The sequence below is a fragment of the Delphinus delphis genome, chromosome 3 (assembly GCF_949987515.2).
Source record: "Delphinus delphis chromosome 3, mDelDel1.2, whole genome shotgun sequence".
Classification (NCBI taxonomy): domain Eukaryota; kingdom Metazoa; phylum Chordata; class Mammalia; order Artiodactyla; family Delphinidae; genus Delphinus; species Delphinus delphis.
In genome coordinates, this window is record NC_082685.1 from 139,174,028 (window position 1) to 139,193,931 (window position 19,904).

General features: G+C 40.6%; 1 protein-coding gene across 1 annotated transcript in view; it reads left to right on the plus strand.

Annotated features, from left to right (window-relative positions):
* The first annotated feature begins 1,150 nt into the window (after window positions 1-1,150).
* Window positions 1,151-19,904, plus strand: part of MROH2B (maestro heat like repeat family member 2B) — a 60,237-nt gene continuing 41,483 nt past the window's right edge. Inside the window, 14 exon segments of the mRNA XM_060007191.1 lie at window positions 1,151-1,178; window positions 2,310-2,371; window positions 3,915-4,025; window positions 5,325-5,484; window positions 6,124-6,222; window positions 8,890-8,970; window positions 8,973-9,040; window positions 11,947-12,087; window positions 12,475-12,580; window positions 12,676-12,729; window positions 14,389-14,502; window positions 15,491-15,564; window positions 17,396-17,518; window positions 18,266-18,376. Of these exon segments, the coding sequence (XP_059863174.1) occupies window positions 1,151-1,178; window positions 2,310-2,371; window positions 3,915-4,025; window positions 5,325-5,484; window positions 6,124-6,222; window positions 8,890-8,970; window positions 8,973-9,040; window positions 11,947-12,087; window positions 12,475-12,580; window positions 12,676-12,729; window positions 14,389-14,502; window positions 15,491-15,564; window positions 17,396-17,518; window positions 18,266-18,376 (1,332 nt within the window).

A 19,904-nucleotide genomic window follows, 5' to 3' on the forward strand; every position in this document is an offset into this window, starting at 1 on the left:
ATAGATTGCTGGTACCCAGTTCCTACTCTCTCTGACATCTGCCACCTTAACATACAATCTGGACATACATTGGAAACTGTATATAGATTTAGGATTGGGGTGGGGGGGGGGAGTTGAGAACAGATTGAAGTACTAGTAAAGTTGAAAGCATTATAGCCAAGAGGTCTAGATAAAGAATGATTTGAAAACAAGAAGAGAGAATGGAGTCAGAGAAAAAAGCCTGAGCCTGGAGTGAGGGCAGCATCCAGATCAAATCAGTGATAGGGGACATAGCGAGGGAGGCTGAGAAAGCGAGGTAGGCTGAGAAGGCGGGGGAGGCTGAGAAGGCGGGGGAGGCTGAGAAGGCCAGGGGGGCTGAGAAGGCGGGGGAGGCTGAGAAGGCGGGAGGGGGGGCTGAGAAGGCGGGGGGGGGCTGAGAAGGCGGGGGAGGCTGAGAAGGCGAGGGGGGCTGAGAAGGCGGGGGAGGCTGAGAAGGCGAGGGGGGCTGAGAAGGCGGGGGGGGTTGAGAAGGCGGGGGGGGCTGAGAAGGCGGGGGGCTGAGAAGGCGGGGGAGGCTGAGAAGGCGAGGGGGGCTGAGAAGGTCTTGCTTTGCTGCTGTCACTTGGAGGTTCCATTCACCTGCCCCTGACGGGCATTCCGGTCCACTGAGCATGCCCAGTTTGTGGACTGACTTTCACCAAGTAGAACAATCAACAAGATCACCATAAAGGCTTGACCAACACCAGCCCAGTAAAGTGACCACTGAAAGCCATTCCCAAATCTGTGATCAATGGACCCAGGCTTAGGGAGAAGAACTCCTTTGGTCTACCAAAATTGTTTGAGTTTCAGTCTCCAATTTCTTCCTTCTCGGATACTCTGGTCTCCACCAAAGGGACACTATTCAGTGAGATGAAGCCATTTTGTTGGTCAGCAGGAGCTCAGAAGCAAGAAAATGTCCTAGTGGTAGAATACAGCATCATCTTTCTCAGCAGCAGCCCATCACTGGAAGCTTCCAGATCATTGTGCCAATCAAGTGGTGGAGGGATTTTTATTTAAAGACCCTTATGTGAACCTTATGTGAGAAACTTGCCAATCTGCTTCTTCGATTTGTTAGCCTTATTATTTCTGATACTTAGGTGCTGTCTCTTAGAGAGCCTGAAACAGCCAAGACATGGCCAAGGACACAGAGGAATCTGCAGGTGAGCATCGTCGGATCCTGAGGAATTAGGTGTTTTGTGTCTGTGTGACGATATGCATATGTGAGGTGAGGAATAGTGTACATCACTGAGGGAGATGTGTACACCTTAAAAGGTTTTATGAAAAGCTATGCTAAAGCAAGATTGTTTCTCTCTACTCTCCCTTTATTCCAAAATAATAAAATCACATGGATTGTAAAGGACCAATGATGATTATGTCCTACCTTCTTTAAAAATGTATAGTCTACTCGAGGAGAAAGTGGGGCTACAACACAAAGAAAGGCAGTTTCTTATTTAATCTTCAATACTGGCAGAGTCCTTTGGAAATATTCTGCTTTGCCAAAAAAGACTATTCTAAAGGGTTATGTTGTTTGATTTGGCTTGTGGAAAATCACTACATCGAGAAGTATCTCTTCTACCAACTTGCCATGTGGTGTGAAATTGCTCAATTCCCTGGACTCAAATATGTGTTTTCAGTTTTCCAACAAGCTTTATTCAAATAATTCCTGGAAGGTACAAGTCAAAAATATTTAGATCATTATCAGAAAAGAACAAGGTTGCATGAGCATGATACCAGAAGAGGGACCTGAGAGGGCCAGAAGGGAAGTCAGAGAGAAAGAGAATGTGAGTAAATAAGTTGGGGGGTGGGGGCAATGAGGAAGGAGGTGGGAAATAACAAGCTCTATTACACTCTTGCCCTCCCCTACTCAAGTCAGGTGTAAGGAATTCAGTTCATGGAATCTGAGAGCTGAGCCTGTCTCAAGAGGATATAGGGTGATGCCTACATGACTGGAGAGATAAACAGGGATCTAGCATCTTTTATCTTCCCCTCCACATTTAATTCAGGTTTTGAAACATACTAAGCATCTTCTATTTTCAAGTATGTCAATTATAAGAAATATGAATAAGACACAGTTTCTGCCATCAAAGAGGTGGCAGTCAAGAGGAAGAGAAGAGTAGGAGAAAGGGAGAAGGGGAGAGAGGAAAGAAGGAGAGAGAAGGAAAGAGAGGAGAGAGAGAGAAGGAGAAAGAGAGAAGGACAGAATGAGAAGGAGAGAGAGGTAACCATAGCATAGTAATTCACAGGAGGGCATTTCAGCATGTTCTTAATTCTTCTTTTCCTGCCCATTTTAGAGATTTTTGGAGAGATAAACCTCACTCTCGGCATGCTGAACAAGGAAGATAATATTAGCAAGGTAAGGAAAATAGAGAAAAGTCTCTTCCCCATTCACTTTTTCTAATCCAGTTAATGCAACATTTCATCTACATCGTTCTTTGCTTCAACTTCCCCTTTTCTCTCCTGCTTCCTAAGTGGCATTCAGTTTTTCAGAAAATGCAGTTTTAATGGAAGTCATTGTAATGTTTAAACAATGATATTTGGCATTTGAGGATTCAGAGTATCCAACTGTAGAAGCTAGCAAAAGAATGCCCCCTTACGTAACCTTACACAGATAGATGTGGAAAAAGGGAGATGTCAGACTTACAACCATGTGGATTAGAGCCTCCTACTGTGGAATTTGAGGGTTAGCAGACATTTGGTCCTGTCCAAAATATGTCAAAGACTTTTTGGTGTGGACCAAATGTCTTATGAACGTTTTGGACAGGACCAAATGTCCTGTAAGGAATTTGAGGGCTCCTATGAAAATCCCCAAATATCTCCCCCTACTCATCTATAATGCTGTTTCACAATTAGAGATTTATTTCTCTGAATCTGAAGGCTTTTCTGGCTTCAGCAACCTTTTGTAAAATAACAACAGTTACTGTTCATTGAACACTTACCTAAGGCTGGAGAGAGCTAGATGCTTCCTAAACAATAGTGCATTGTATTATGTTCACTCCTCACAACATTATGATGTAGGTATTGTTATTTCCATTTGACAACTAAGAAAAGTGAGGCCCAGAGAAGTTACAAGCCTAAGAACAGCAGGATTAAATCCAAACACAAGCCTGACTCCAGAATAATGCTCCTAATCATTATTCAACATAGCTTCCCTGTGAAGGGCAATGCCTACACCTTTATCCCTTAATCCAGTGGTTCTCAACCCTGACTCCAAATTAGAATCCCTTATGCAAAGCGAGTTATTTCACATGTTAAACATAGGCATAGTACCTCAAGGTAGCATGCCTGAGGCTCTTGGAGATTTCAGGACACCAGTCTCTCATCTTCCAAAGGCCATGTGGCCACCTAAGAGACTGAGAAGAGCCCTCACACACCAGCACCTGCCAAGCCATATAATTGCCAGAGGCTGCAGCTCTGTGGAAAAGGATTTACAACTTCTTCTCCACAAAGGCATGAACGAAGGAAGGGCCTATAAATCCCCTTTAGGAACAAGTTTCATAACCTAGCAGCCTCTTTGGGAATCGCATTGCATTCCTTAATGCCATAGTCACTCTCTGGTAGTAAGAGCAACAATTGGGTTTTCCATTGCCCTGAGGGCCCTACAACAGTGAATTTCAAGAGACTTTAGTATGTTGGGTAGCCCACCCCTACCTTCAGTTAGATTTTGCCATAGAAATGTAGTCAAATTAAAATAGGTTTTAGAATGAACTTTGCTTTGCCTATAAGCCTTTGATTCCTAAAGATAAATATTATGTTAAGGAAGTCCCACTTAGGATATATAAAATCCATTGTGTAGTAGAGATATGTTGCTTAGTTTAACCGTGTTATTCATTTGGATTTTATCTGACTCCTTTAGTTTTGCAACTCAAATTTCTGTGTGTAACCTTGTATGTTCACAGGAAGACATTTATGGTCATCTCACTTCCGTTATTCAGAATACTGACATCCTGGATGATGCAATTGTCCAAAGGCTGATTTATTATGCTTCTAAGGACATGAGAGATGACAATGTAAGTTTGATCCTTGATGATGAGTCAGTGTCAGGACCAGCAACAGGTCTTTACCTAACCCAACTACACCCATGCAGACACCCATAAACTTTTCTACATCACTGCCAGGACCACAGGTCACTTTTATTAGTTCTTCATGGTAACCCGGATACAGTTACAGCACATATTATTTACCCCAACACAGATGAGGAAACCGAGGTAGAGTTAAGAAAGTCTTTAGGAGTAATATTCCATCCACTTGTAGATGAGGAAGTTGGTGCTTAGAGAGATTGTTTGCAAAGTAATACAGCTATCTATTGACAGAACCAATAACTAGAACCAAAGTTTCTTGGCTCCCGTATGAATTCTTATCTCTTCTCATGCCTACTTGTCTATATCTACTAGACATTGTATCTGAAAAATTATTTGTAGAAATAATTTGAGTCTTAAAATAATGTTATTTCCTTCCAGAAAGAATTTTTACTTGTTTACCTGCCAAGGGCACAATCTATGATTAATTTCAGGGCTTGAGATTTTTCCGGGCAACTTCTGTGACTCAACGTTGTACTACAGTCTACGGAGAGCCTATTTAACCTTTCATATCAATGCAGCCCTTTGAGGTCTTAGCCAAAAAGATAAGAGGTGAGATGACCAGGATCTCACCATTGGTTGGCTACAAAGCAGCCTCAAAAGCAGGGCTTATCTCTCTGGATTTCCAGTCTTGTCCAGCTCTCAACTGAGTAATTCATTCCACCTTATATTGTGATCTCTTTGATGTTTCTATGAGTATATTTTTTAATATCTTGCCCAGCACTTTTTATTTTCCTGAGCAGGAAAGTTGATCAAATTGACCTTGTTCACTATTACCAAAAGCAGAAGTCCCTCCAAATATCTCCAACATCAAGGATAATTAGATCAGGACAATACTAAAACCCAAATCTCTAGCTAGCTTTGGGTTTTTCTAGCCCAAATCCTAGCCCATTTTTCGTTCTCCATTCCCTTCAGTAATTCATATCACTTCAACATAAAACATAAATCTTATGTTCACGGTACCTGATTAATTAACAAGAAAACATGTATTGCCCCAAGTTTACAAGAATCCTATTAAAACCTGGCTTTGAGGTGCTTTTGAATTACCTCTGCTTTCCCAGCTACTGACACCTACCCTAGAGTCTTACACACTGGGTTTGTAACAGCCTGTTCTCCCTCTATTGAAAAGGTAAGGAACTTATAAATATTATGTAAACTATCAATATTTCCCCTCTGCTGACTCGTTCCGCTCTTCCTAGCCGTTATTGTTATTTTCCTTTTCTTCCTCAGATCCTCAGAGAAATAAGAAAGCTAACTGGGGAGGTGTTGGTGTCTCTCGCTGCACATGATTTCAACTCTGTGATGTATGAGGTACAAAGTAACTTCGGGATCCTGGAGCTACCAAATGAATTCGTGGTGCTTGCCCTGGCTGAACTGGCAACGAGCTACGGTACGGAGGGAATAGTGTCCACATTTTCCCTGGGAAACAATCATTCTAATTGTGTAAACCCAAATGGGAGCAAACAGCAGAAGGGAGAGGATCTCTCCCTTCTTTTATACTAAAGAATACTGATAGTGGCATTTGGGCTGTTGTTTATGAGCATAGATGAGCCTGTTGGCCAGTCACGGGTCCACACTGCTCTGAATTTGTCTGGACTCTCTCCCACCCTCATTTTTCCTTTCGTCTGGCTTTGTGTTTGCAGAAGCACATTTTCCACAAGCCGTATTCTGCAAACCACTCAACTCCTACATGAAGTAAGGGTTTCCTAGGATGTTCTTTTCTAAACCACTTCATTTAACAGATATTTATTGAGCACCTATCACCTGTGCTAGGCCCTGGGGATACAGGCAAGTTCTGGTGGGAGGGACGAACATAAATAAAATAATTATTCAAGTAAGGAATTGCTACTAAGCAACAGGTACAGATGGCCGTATAGCCAGTACCTTATCTTAAGGTACTCTAACTACAGATTGATTCCCTAACTACAGCCTGGCATTACAGTGGGGGAGGGATAGAGAACAACTTCCCGCTGCACCTCATCTGCCTCCCCTATGAAGCCTTGAAATGCTTATCGATTCCTCACTGCAGCATCCCAAAGCATTCCCTTCATGATGATGACCCTGCTCACCATGCAAACCATGCTCAGGCTGGCGGAGGAGGAAAGGATGAAGGGAGCCTTCTGTATCGGTGGGTATCCCCGTGGTTTCCTCTTTGTTAAGACCAGACTATGAATGGAGCAAATGTCTTATTTTTCCCTTTACTTCAGTCTTGTCCTTTCTAGTAATAGTAGCTACCATTTACTGAGGGCCTACCACATGGAAGGCCTTCTTCAGGAGTTATCTCTGTCAATCCTCACAGCAGTTCTGCAAAGTACTATTAGCCCATTTTACAGATGAGAAACTGAGGGTCATGGAGGTTAAGCGATTTTCTCAGGGTGGTGACAGTCAGTGAGATGGAGAGATGGCATCCAGGTCTACATGACCACCCAGTCCATATTCTTCCCACTGTCTTACACCAGGTCCATTTATACTAGCCTCCTTCTTCAATTGGATCACACTTTTCAAAAACGATTATGAGAGCTTATGAGCTCTTAGCCATAGGCTAAATTCTGGCATCTCTTTGTAATGCAATATTGTGAAAGTGATAAGTAAACAATCTAATCAAAATACAAGCAACTATACAATCAAGGAAAATGGGTAAACAAGCTATGGTCACAAATCCCTCAACCCCAAAACTGAAACACATCTACGGTAATCGACAATCTACAGAGAAAAACATGCCCTTGAGCTCCTGGAAAAAGCATTTTCAGCACAGTGAGAGACTTCCTGGATGCGTCTGAAGACCAGGACTCTTTTCTCCGATCAGTCACTGAGCCATCAGGTGATTCTGCCCTTCTCTCAACCTCAATTTCACCTCTAAAAACAACAAATGAAGTGATTGCTAAGACCCCTTCCACCTCTGACATCCCCAGCACTACTCTTTTATAATGTTTTAAAGCCTATACTGTTAGGAATATCTTCTTTATCTATCAACCAAGTCTTTTCTATTCTGTTTTACCCATTTCCTCTTGTCTGTCCTCAATAAAGGTAATATTTGTATCTGATAAATACTGAGAATTTACCATGTGCCTGGGTACTGCCTTGGGTATTTTAAGATTATTATTTCATTTAACCCTCATAGCGACCCCATTAGGTGGCTAACATTTTCTGTTCATTTTACAGATGAGAAATTGAGGCTTAGAAAGGTTAAACAGCTTGCCTGCAATCACACAGCTGGTACGTGGCAGAGACACGTACAGTCAGACTCAAGGACTCAAACTACTATACTAGATTAGCCCACTTTTCAATATTTTTTATTTTCCCTACTTACTATCACAGCAAACATTGTGTCCCAGCAAAAAAATATTGGTGCCACTAAGTGCATTTCTACCTCCAATATCAATAACCAAGAAGGTAAAAGAAAATAAAATCAGAAATCATCATGGCAATGAATAAGGGAATTCTCACCTGTGTGTTATAAATTTATCTAAGTGCGCTTTAGTCTTAAAGCAACTTTGCCTGACTGCCAGTAAAGAAAAGGTATAAAGTTTAATAGCCATCCATCTAGCTATGTGTTCAATCAATCAGCAAATAAACAGACATTGTGCTTGTTGTTTCAGATACCATCAACGAACCCGGCACCATCCCTTCTCATTATAGGGCAGTGCAAGACACACACACACACCCCCACACACGCAAAATGGATTTGACAAAATGTAACATGAGATTATCAGAGAGAGTTTGGAGGGGATAGGAATAAACCAAAACTGACCAGCTCTAAAGCTAAGATACTTGGGATCTTTTCCATAGAGTTATTTGTAGATGAGGTATTCTTGAGAGAGTAAACTACAGTTTTTTTACTATCTAATGAAAGGGATAGCATGAGGGGCTGAAGGAAAAAATATTATTTAATGCACTTGATGCAAATATATATGTGATATATATGATATTTTTGCAGGCCCAAGATTTTTTAATTTTACTAAAGTAAAACATACATGGAGAAAAACATAAAAATCAGAAATATGCAGGTTGATGAATTGTCATGAAGTAGCTCATCCATTTGACCAAAACTCAGGAAAAAATCTGGACATTACTAACTCCCTAGAAGTCCGCATCTTTTCTCCCAGTCATCACCTCTCCACCCTTTCCAAGGGTAACCACAATCCTGAATTCTAACACCGTAGATCAGCTTTGCCTATTTGTGAGATTCGTACATGTTTTGTGTACCTGTAGTCCATTTTCATTTCTGTACACTATTACATGTCTATACTACAATTTTTCCATTCTACCTGTTGATAGAATGGAAATTCTACCAAATATTTGGATCATTTTTTTTGTCTGAGGCTATTACAAAAATAATTGAATGGAACATTCTTGTACAAGATTTTTAGTGCCCCTATGTATGCATATCTAGTGCCCATATATATACCTTGGAGTGGAATTTCTGGGTCATAGACAAAGCATATTCAACTTTGGTTGATAATGCCAAACAGTTTTCTAAAGTGTTTGTAATCAATTCACACTCTCACCAGCAGAATGTAAAAACATCAGCTGCCCCTTAGTCCTGTCAACACTTGACATTGACTATCTGAAACTTTAGCAATTCCAGATGGTATGTTGTAGTATTTCATTATGGTTTTAATTTACAGTTCACTAAAGTGGCTTGAACACTTTTTATATATTTACTTGGTGCAGTCAAAAGATTTTATGGAAACTATTACACATTTGCTAATCATCAGTACATTTTTTTCAAATTACATTATGGTCCTACCTACCTTGATATTTTTCTCAGTCTGTGGTTGTTTTTTAAATGCAGCCCTTGAGAAGTTCAGCAGAGCCATTTACAAGTATGTCAACCACTGGAGAGACTTCCCCTACCCCAGATTGGATGCCAGTCGCCTGACAAAATCTTCATGCTGTTCCGGTATATCATGGACAAGTGGGCCACCACGACCTTGCCCACACAAGTGAGTGAGGTTCAGCATGCCTCCAGCTAGCTCTCCTGGCATACTGGTTGAACTTCCTCTTCTCTTTTTGACATGATAATTCATCTTAGTTCTGTTGGAAAGCTGTGGGTTGTATCTTATCATGTTTATAAAATCTTTTGTTTTTCCTGTTTCAAATCACTATTTACTCATTATTTCAACTAATATTTATTGAGTCCCCATGACATGCCAGACATCATTCCCATACTGGGGATACAGCAGAGATTAAACAGACCCAAATCCCCACTCTCATGGAACGGACATGCCAAAGTGTGCAGAGAACAATAACTAACTAAAATGAGCAAAATATATAGAATTTTAGCTATATCATAACCCATATTTGGGCTGTCACTGATTAGGGAAAACACCAGTCCAGAGAAATTTCCTGTGTCTGTGAATATCACAATGCATTAAAATGATATCTAAAGAAGGAGCGTGTCTGCTTCAAAATACTGTAATGACTTATAAAGAATAGATTACAAAGTGCATTCACATATATAATCCCATCCTTATTTTGCTTAATTGCTATGATTTTTTTTTTTTTTTTGCGGTACACGGGCCTCTCACCGTTGTGGCCTCTCCCGTCGCGGAGCACAGGCTCCGGACGCGCAGGCCCAGCGGCCATGGCTCACGGGGGGCCCAGCCACTCCGCGGCATGTGGGATCTTCCCGGACCGGGGCACGAACCCGTGTCCCCTGCATCGGCAGGCGGACTCTCAACCACGGCGCCACCAGGGAAGCTCCAGCTATGATTTTTTAAAGTAGGTGAAATTATATTCTATTTCAATCTCTTTATTGCTATATTATAAAAGATTTAACACTTAGCTACCTTCTCTAGTTCAGTTTCTTTTCTATATTTTGAGCTTTTAAAGCATTCATTTTTTAACATGCTGGGATAGTTAAATCATTAGCAAACATGAAATTTTTAAAATATTCTGAGGAAGTCTTTTCTTCAAGCCACTTGAAAAACAAAATTCAATGCAAATTTGCTGACTACTTTCCTAGCCTCCCACAGGAAGTTAGGCAAGTAACAAGAAGGTGCACAAAGTAATAAGGGAGCACAGGGAGAGAAGCACTTAACCCCTGGCGAGCACTGGAAAGGCCATGGCATTGGAACTGAGCTTGCAACCCATGAAGTCATCACTACAGGAGACATGCAGTCCCTAAAGAGGGGATAAAACCCACTGGAGCATAGGTTAGGGATGGGATAACGTGATACTTGAGCGAGTCCAGTGGGAGAAGGGGAAGTGTGGAGAGGAAAGGGGATATAAAGAGGCAGAAATAAAAGAAACTCAGAAGGTGGTCTTGGCCACATAATAAAGAATGCTACACAGTACTTTTTTTTTTAAGAAATAAGAAACCTTGGGGGACTTCCCTGGTGGTCCAGTGATTAAGACTTCACTTTCCAATGCAGGGGTGCGAGTTCGATCCCTGGTTGGGGAGCTAAGATCCCACATGCCTCGCGGCCAATAAACCAAAACATAAAACAGAAGTAATATTGTAACAAATTCCATAAAGACTTTAAAAATGATCCACATCAAAAAAATCTTTAAAAAACCAAAAGAAAAGAAACCTCAGAAAGGCTTAAGCAAGAAGAATGAGATCTTAGAAACTAAGAAAGGAGTGATTTTCAAGAAGCAGAGACAGATCTACAGAGGACATTGCTATGGTGCTCAAGAAAGAAAAATCTTGAAACGTGTCTACTGCATAGAAATGTGGTAGAAGAATTCTTCCAGCTGACACACAGTGTTGAAATAAATGGTTATTGTTATTAGCCACTAAGTTTTGACATGGTTTGCTGTATAGCAAAATTTAGCTAATAGAAAAAAAAGCATTTATTAGGTAGAAAAAGCAGAATATAGAACTATAGATTAAATGGTATCAATTTTTAAGAAATTAAAATACATAAGAAAAAGATAGGAAAGAATAGGACAAATAAAGAAATAACTTATTAAAAATACACCAGACAGTGCTTATCTATGAGTACTGTGGGTACTGTGTTTTCTGCTTCCTCCTAATTTTTGTGATTTCTACTTTTAAATAAATTTATTTATTTATTTTATTTATTTATTTTCGGCTGCGTTGGGTCTTCACTGCCGCGCACAGGCTGGTTGCGACGAGTGGGGGCTTCTCTTGTTGCAGTGCACGGGCTCTAGGCACGCGGGCTTCAGTAGTTGTGGCACGTGGGCTCAGCAGTTGTGGCTCGCGGGCTCTAGAGCACAGGCTCAGTAGTTGTGGCGCACAGGCTTTGTTGCTCCGCAGCATGTGGGATCTTCCCGGTCCAGGGATCAAACCCATGTCCCCTGCATTGACAGGCGGATTCTTAACCACTGTGCTACCAGGGAAGCCCATGATTTCTACATTTTATCATCAATATATTGCATTTATATTTTGTACTGGTTCATTTTTCATGTCGTGTGGAAGCCAGATGACAGTGGATTGAGAAATAAAGGGGAGGTGGGGAGTGGAGGTAAAAACGGTAGACCACTCCTTCCAAAAGCTTTGCTCTGCGAGAAAGGAAAGAGAAACAGAATTGGATGAGGGTAACAGTGGGGCTAAAATGATATGGAATCAAAGAATTTTTTTTAATATAAGGGAAATTTAAAATTTGTTAATATAGTAAAAGAAAGTGACCATTAGAGAGAGGTTAAAGAAATAGAAGAGCGGGGCAAATATTGAAATGAGCATCAATATAGATATAGATGTAGATACAAATATAACTCTCCTTCATACAATGATCTTAACCTAAACATTGTTTGAAGAAACCTTGCTCGGTGGAAAGCAGTGAGGAAAGTTTTTTGGGGGGTATCTAAAGCTTCTGGTATACTGAGAAATGTACGAAAAGCATAGTGAAGTGTGAGAAACGGTATTTGTTTGCTGCCTCTGCAGATTTGGGCCATCATTAAGGCTCACGGCCCCACAGTGAGCCTGCTGCTGCATCGGGAAGACCTCTGTGAATACGCCCTGGGCCAGGTCCCTTGGCTCCTGAAGCAGTATAAAGACAAAGAGATTGATTTCCACGTCACTCAGGTGAGAGGCACACCCTAAAGAAACCGATTCTGATAGCTGACCAGCAATCATCCTGGAGGATGTTAATTTTCAAGAGGGGGGGGGGGGGTCAAGGAACCCAAACACGTGTTTGGGCAGCCGAACTTAAATACCTCTTGGGAAATATGAGGTAGAGAAGCGGTCAGTGGCATAGCTGGGTGGTGGAAACTCCAGAAAGGAATTTCTGTTCAAGCTGCTGGGGAACTAAACAAGGTAGAGGAGCAGAATCACTAAAGACAACTGGTAACCACAGAAAGGTTATGGGTTTGTTCTCCTCACAAAAGGTAGTGAGTAATGATTTGCTTTCCACATCCTGTGCTGTTGCTCCGTAGGCAGCCTCCAGCTAACCTTAGAGAGCTTCCATTCCAGAGTCTAAGACAGATATTGACCGCGGCAGTCCTTTATGACGTTAGCCTTCCAAAGGCCTTGAGGAAGACCATCTTTATCAATTTACTCAACCAGATAAGAAGACCATGTTGTCAGATCTGATTGTTTCATTTTCAACAGCTTTCTCTTTTTAACATCTACCACCTGAGTTTTTTCTTCTCATTCAGGTGTGCAGAGTTCTAGATCCTCCAGTGAAGGAAAATGAAATCGAAGCTTCAGACTATTTCCTCATTCTAGGTAGGACCCAGCATCCAGAGGGTTTTTAATTAAAATGTCTCCAAGTGATGATGACAAGGATGAAGTGCGTGCAAACTGTCACATCTGTTACTTTCACACCGACACACAAAATGTTTCTTCAACTCAAAGTATTCTGTGCCTTTCCCTATCTTCCCTGCTCCCAAGAAGAGTGCAGCTGGTAGGGTGACCAGTCATCCTGATCTGCCCGGGACTAAAGGACTTCCAGGAAAATAGAACTTTCAGTTCTAAAACCAGAAAAGTCTCAGACATATTTTGGATATTAACTCCTTACTGGATATAAGGTTGGCAAATATTTTTGCCCATTCCATATGTTTTCTTTTCATTTTGTTGGTGGTTTCCTTGTCTGAGAAGAAGCCTTTTGGTTTGATGTAATCCCACTTGTTTATTTTTGCTTTTGTTGCCTCTGCTTTGGGTATCAAATTCAAAAAAATTCATTGCCAAGACCAATGTCAAAGAGCTTCTTCCTATGTTTTGTTCTAGGAGTTTTACAGTTTCAGGTCTTATGTTCAAGTCTTAAATCCATTTTGCTTTAATTTGCATGTTTGGTGTAAGGTAGGAATTCGATTTCATTCTTTGGCAAGCGGCTGTCCAGTTTTCCCAGCACCATTTATTGAAGAGACTATTCTTTCCCCATTGTTTATTCTTGGCTCCTTTATTGAAAATTAATTGACTATATATGCATGGGTTTATTTCCAGGCAAACCTGTAAGAGTTGGCAACCCTAAGGCTAGGAAATGCTTTTTTCTTGGCATTTGAGATTATTTGAAACTCTATCAAACCCCAGTCGTCTTTTTTCCTCCTTGTCATTTCTTAGTATCTATCCCTTGTCTCTCTCTCCCTCCTTCACTCTCTCCCTTTTGTTCTTGCTTTCACGTCACAATCCCGCCCATCACCTGGTTAGAATACCGGACACAGGTTGTCGAGGAAGCACCAAGTTCCCAGGGTCAGGATACCAAACTATACTCTAATATAGTCCCTCAGGGCAAGAGACAAGAGCAATCCTAGACCTCCCACACCTGCACCCTCCCAAAATATGTCATTTCCTCTACTTCACTGCATACCTTTCTAGTATGGTCTAGTTCTCTCCTAACTGACCACCTCTGTTTCTATAGTTTCCACTTCTCTATGCCCCAGCCTAATTAAGTTCTTCACTTTATCTCTAACATTTCCAACCCAAACCTCTCTACTCCATCCAGGTCTTTCTTCACTCTTCCCTGCTTCCTTCTTACCCTTGCAAGTCTCCAGCTGCACAGCTGGTGAAGCATCACTTTGATCTCTGCCTCCATGTTCACAAGGCTTCCCTCTGTGGCTCTGTCTGTATCTTCTATCCATTTATTATAAAGACACCAGTCATACTGATTTAAGACAACCTCACCTTAACTTGATTTCATCTACAAAGAACCTAATTTCCAAATAAGATTACATTCACAGGTATGAACAGAAGTGGGTCTAGCTCTCTTAGTGACCAAACTCTTTAATTAATTCTGTGATACTAAAGAAGTATGGACATAATAAAATCTGGTTAGCAACCAAAGAGTGACTTTGACAATCCTCATGGAATGATCCTCTTCCCATTCACAAGTATTTTACCTAAGGTGAGAATGAGTTCTTATGACTCCAGTATTTCTTAAACCCACAGCCCATTCCAGCCCTGCAGACCTGATAGAATTTTTTGATGAACAAATGAGAAGTAATAATGAAGCCACTCGAATGGGAATCTTGACTTTGTTAAGATCGGCTATCAGTGCTGAAGGTAAGCAGTAAAGATGACAGCAGACTTGTTTATTTTGTACCAAAAAGCAAACTGAAACTTGTGCATTGTCTCTAATTCTATCCCATGTCTTTGGGAAATTTATAGAGCATCATATTCAGGTGAAGCTTGGTTTTCTTAGTTGTCTACAACCTACTACTTCTAAACAGGCATTTCTAGTTACCTCTCTTCTTTCATGCTATTTATGGATGCACCCACTAAATGAGTAGAATATTTGAGAATTGAATCTAGAATTTAAAAGAGCTAGTAAACTGGTTAAGTAGCCTGATAAACAGGGAGTGGGTGGGAAGAATGTACAATATTCTAAAAATTAGTACATTTAGAAAAGAGGAGAATTTAATAAATTTTCATATTTCATTAATTCCAAAAGGCACATATTTTCACAGTATCAGAATGCATCTTATAATTGATAGCATCTTTAATTATCATCAGCCATAGAGTTTTTCACTTCGCACAATATGAGATAATGATGCCTCATAAAATTATATCTTGGATTCAATAAAATATGACAATTCATTTTTCCACAGCATTGTAATAGTTTTTTTAACACCTTTATTACAGTATAACTGCTTTACAATGGTGTGTTAGTTTCCACTTTATAACAAAGTGAATCATTATAATAGTTTTTTAAAATTCAGTTTACCCTGGGATTTACTGAAGACTTGGCAGAAGAAACATGAAGTTGTCTACGAAATTTAAAGCCAATCCATTAGGCATGATGTATTGAATCCACTTAAGAATCTAACATTTTAAACAAGGTGAAACAAAATGTAACAGAGAACAAAAAAAAGCAATAAACATGTGTAAAGAGTTGGAAAAGGAGAATGTAGGAGGGAACTGAATAACATAAAATGTTAAGGACCAGAGACTTTGCAACTATGTACCATAACTCTAATGGGTTTTCATCAATTCTAGAACATACTGTAGTCCTTCTGAAGTGGGTCTCTCAATTTCTCCCTCTATCTTTCAGAGCCCAAGTTGAGGGATCACATCACTTGAATAGAAAAAACAGTCAAAGTCGTCATGGGCAACCTCAGTATTAAAGTAAGAGAATTAATGGGGACTTTTATTTGGATAATGATAGTTTTAGGAGTAAATGAAATGGTTTTGACTGTTTAACAATCTGCTTATGAGATTGCTTTATAAAGAATTCAGTTATCAATTCTACTTTTAAAAGAACTCCATCTTTCCCCAAAAGATAAACTCTATCGAAGTAAAGTTCTAAAGCACATTCAGTTCAAGGGCTTCTCAGTAGAAAAAAAAAGATTTTTGCCCAGAGCATCACTCTGCCATGCTCTTCAAAAAGTTTTAAATTTAATTAGTTGAAAACTTAATTGTTAATTATAAAGATAATACTTCTTCCTCCAAAAAATAATAACCCCTGAACCCTGTTCTGAGCAGAGACATCCTATTTTCCAATCAGGGAGCACCTAGAGCAAGTCTTGCACACAATAGATTTGTCATTATTTCCTGATTATTTGATTAAAGTATTCCACGTTGGAAAAGACATAGAACTTAAATGGGAACAATTTTTAAAATTAGCAGTTGTAGTATTATTTGTATGAAAACCATATTTTGTTTGGATCAAAGCCCTACACAGAAGCCAATGAAGAGGAAAAAATTCCCCTAAGAGGCTTTGGTCACCAATAACTATGTTTAAAATAACCAAAGCTATGCAATAAATAACAATGGAGTGATTATATATAAAAACCTGACCCAGTAACTGACCAAGCCAATCAAAGAATTGCTAGGATTTAGGGTAGAATAAAAGAGCACAGAAACTTTAAGGAAGGCCAGTTAATCAGTCAAAAATAAAGAGAAAATATACCTCTTTCTCCTTAATTAGGGAGATTACTGAGTCCCTGTATGCTAATTGTTAATTGCCACCTTGTGGCCCTTCCTCCCTGTGCAAAATTATTTTCTTCCCACCCTCCATTAAAAGACCCGTTCACTAAGGAATTAGATCTGAGATTTCTATCCTCCAGGGAAGCAATCCAATAAATTAATTGAAGCCAAATTATTAAAAACCTGTGACACAGGTTCATAATTCTTTACTCGAATCCGTAGAGCCAGACTTATTTCAGAATTCACAACTTTCCAGATTTCAGAAAAACATTACTGTGACAGTAGCCCACAATCAAACCTATTAATATTTTTTCAAGAACATGTATGCATATCACACTACATAAAAGAGGTAGGGCTTCCCTGGTGGTGGCAGTGGTTGAGAGTCCGCCTGCCGATGCAGGGGACAGGGATCCGGGAAGATCCCACATGCGCGGAGCGGCTGGGCCCATGAGCCATGGCCGCTGAGCCTGCGCGTCCGGAGCCTGTGCTCCGCAACGGGAGAGGCCACAACAGTGAGAGGCCCGCGTACCGCAAATAATAATAATAATAAATTTTAAAAATAAATAAATAAGAGGTAAAGACTACAAATAGCTTTAAAACAGTTCAGTTTGGGTTTTGCTACCAATGAGTTGGCACCAAATTTAAGAAACAAAATTCCAGTTTTCAGAGTCATTTAGTTTGAATTTGTGGATAAGGAATTGTGGAACTTTATTTCAGTGTGGTGTCTTTCACTGAAGATTTTTAAAGCGAGGCCATGTTTTAGCCCAAAGTTACTAATGTTTCATAATATATAGTAATAGAGAATATGTCTTGGGAACTAGGAAGAAAGATTTTGGTTAAAGAGAGCTTTGCCAGTGACACTTAAATCATAACCTGTAGATTACTTCCTGCTCCATATATTACAGTAAGATCATTCAATTTATACTCTTTTTTGGAAAGATTCCACTGAATGATCCATGAAGGTTACAGAATAGGAGAATCTAATTTCTATTCAGAGTAAAATGTTGTGAATGCGTTTTCCTTACTCTAGGTGAGGAATTCCACCCTTCTCCTCAACCAAACCATGTGTGAAAAACGCTACATTGAAGCCCAGGAAGGCTGGCCACTGATTGACTACATCTTCTCGCAGTTTGCAACGTCCAACAAGAATCTGGTACGAAGAGGGCGCCATTTTGAGTGCTGCCCTGTAGCAAGTTCAGTTGACTCAACTGGATTTTAAAAAAATATCTGGGGTCCAAGTTAGAAACTGACTTAGAGGTTACATTTCAGCCTTATCACTTTCACTAATAAATTTTTCGGCTTCTAGTGTTCTCGGTTTTCTTTCAGTGATATCCTTTTTAACTTATAATAAACCCAAGGTAGGTTAAATCAGTTTTTCCTAAAAAGGAGGAAACCTGGCCTCAAAAGCTTGGGGGTGGTTTGGAGACAGGCAGAGAAAGTGAATTGTTTCTAGAAAACAAGAAACATCCATACTTGTTACACCGGTTCCTTTGGATGAAGAGCCTGAAAAACATGTGCTTAAGATCTCAGTAATCTTAGCAAATTCATTGTAGCTGAAATTACAGTCCACTCCACTAGGAAGCAGTGTCATTGGAAATTTTTGCCCCAGAGATAAAAAGGGGAAAGGCCTGAGGGAGAAAAGGAGTAACTGCAGTCCAAGGATCCTCACAATGTTTGTTTTTCTGCTTCAGCCAGGGGTGTTTTTTTCTAACCCATTCCTCCAAAGAGCACTTTATAACAGGATTAGATACTGGAGACCAAGATTGCTGGATTCCACAAGCCCTTTAAGTTGAGTGACTGCATCCTCCACCCCAGAGGCTAAGAACACCTCCAAGTAAGGTCAGAGGCGACCGACAGCAAGGATTATGAACAAGTCACCTATTTCATCTTTCTTAAAGAGAAACCAATAAAACCTAACTCCCAGGAGACCGAAAAGGGAGAGAAAGGTATCCAAGAAACAAGCCTGGAGGTCTTAAAAACCCTGGACCCACTGATCATTGGAATGCCTCAGGTGAGGGGTCTTTTGTCACCACTCATAGTTAATTTGATCACCTTTCTAAAGCTCTGAACATTTAGGAGTAAAGATACGAGTTGGTACTCCATGTGTCATCAGCTTTTTGATGCTCTGACTAGAGGAAGTATGTTGGGACGCTCAGTGCCAGCACATAATAGTTCCTCAAAAACAGGTGTAAAATTAGCTAAATAATCTTTTATATCTGGATGGCAAATGGCAGTTTATAAGCATCTTAATATATTATTTTTCTTCTTCCCCTGACGTACTTAGACACATACTGTAAGTGGTGATTCTAACACAGTGAATGCTAAACTTTCCCCATTTATCTGGGAAGGTGTTAAAAGCACACATTCTCAGACCTCACTTGAGGCCTAATATAACCTGAACCTCAAGGGGAGGAGCCTTAGAATCTGCATTTTGCTTAAGCAAAACAACCTGGAAAAGGATTTAATGGCCAGAAATACATGGCACAGCCAGGAGACAATCAGAAGGCCAGTTTAAGGGGATCACAGGCTTTGTCTAGGATGGTTTTTTAAGGTGTGGGTTTTGGATTACCGGGGCTATTTATTTAAAATGCACATTTTCAGGCCACGTGCCAGACCTAAATGAATCAGCGTATCTGGGCATGGGGCCCATAAATCTGCATGCAAACAAATTCCAACATTTCTGATGCACAGTAAAGTTTGGGGAATTCTGATCTAGTAGTGAATGATGAAAGAGTAGTATAAGGCCAGACTCGGAAGGGTCTGAAATGCCAAATTCCTTCCTTGTCCTTGAGGAGCCAATGAAAATTTTAAGCAAAGGCTAAACATTTTAAATGATAACTGCAGGAAATCAGTGTGTTGACACTGATTTAAGAGTAGACACTGATTTTAGAATAGACTAAGCACAAAGAGTCTATATATGAGATGAGATGAGATTCATAGGGACGGGAACTGGGTCATAATAGTAGGAAGGGCGTGAGAAATCTTACAATTTAAGAAAGACTAGGGGGCTTCCCTGGTGGCACAGTGGTTGAGAGTCCGCCTGCCGATGCAGGGGACATGGGTTCGTGTCCCGGTCCGGGAAGATCTCACATGCCGCGGAGCGGCTGGGCCCGTGAGCCATGGCCGCTGAGCCTGCGCGTCCGGAGCCTGTGCTCCGCAACGGGAGAGGCCACAACAGTGAAAGGCCCGCGTACCGCAAAAAAAAAGAAAGACTAGGCTTGGGACTTCCCTGGTGGCACAGTGGTTGAGAATCTGCCTGCCAATCAGGAGACACGGGTTCGAGCCTTGGTCTGGGAAGATCCCACATGCCTCAGAGCAACTAAGCCCATGCGCCACAACTACTGAGCCTGCGCTCTAGAACCCATGCTCCGCAACAAGAGAAGCCATTGCAGTGAGAAGCCCGCGCACCACAACGAAGACCCAACACAGCCAAAAAATAAATAAGTAAAAAAATAAAATTGTTTTTTTAAAAAAAGAAAAGGATTAGGCTTAGGCTTGGTGATTAAATACAGATGCCAAGACAAAGGGAGGAGTCCAAG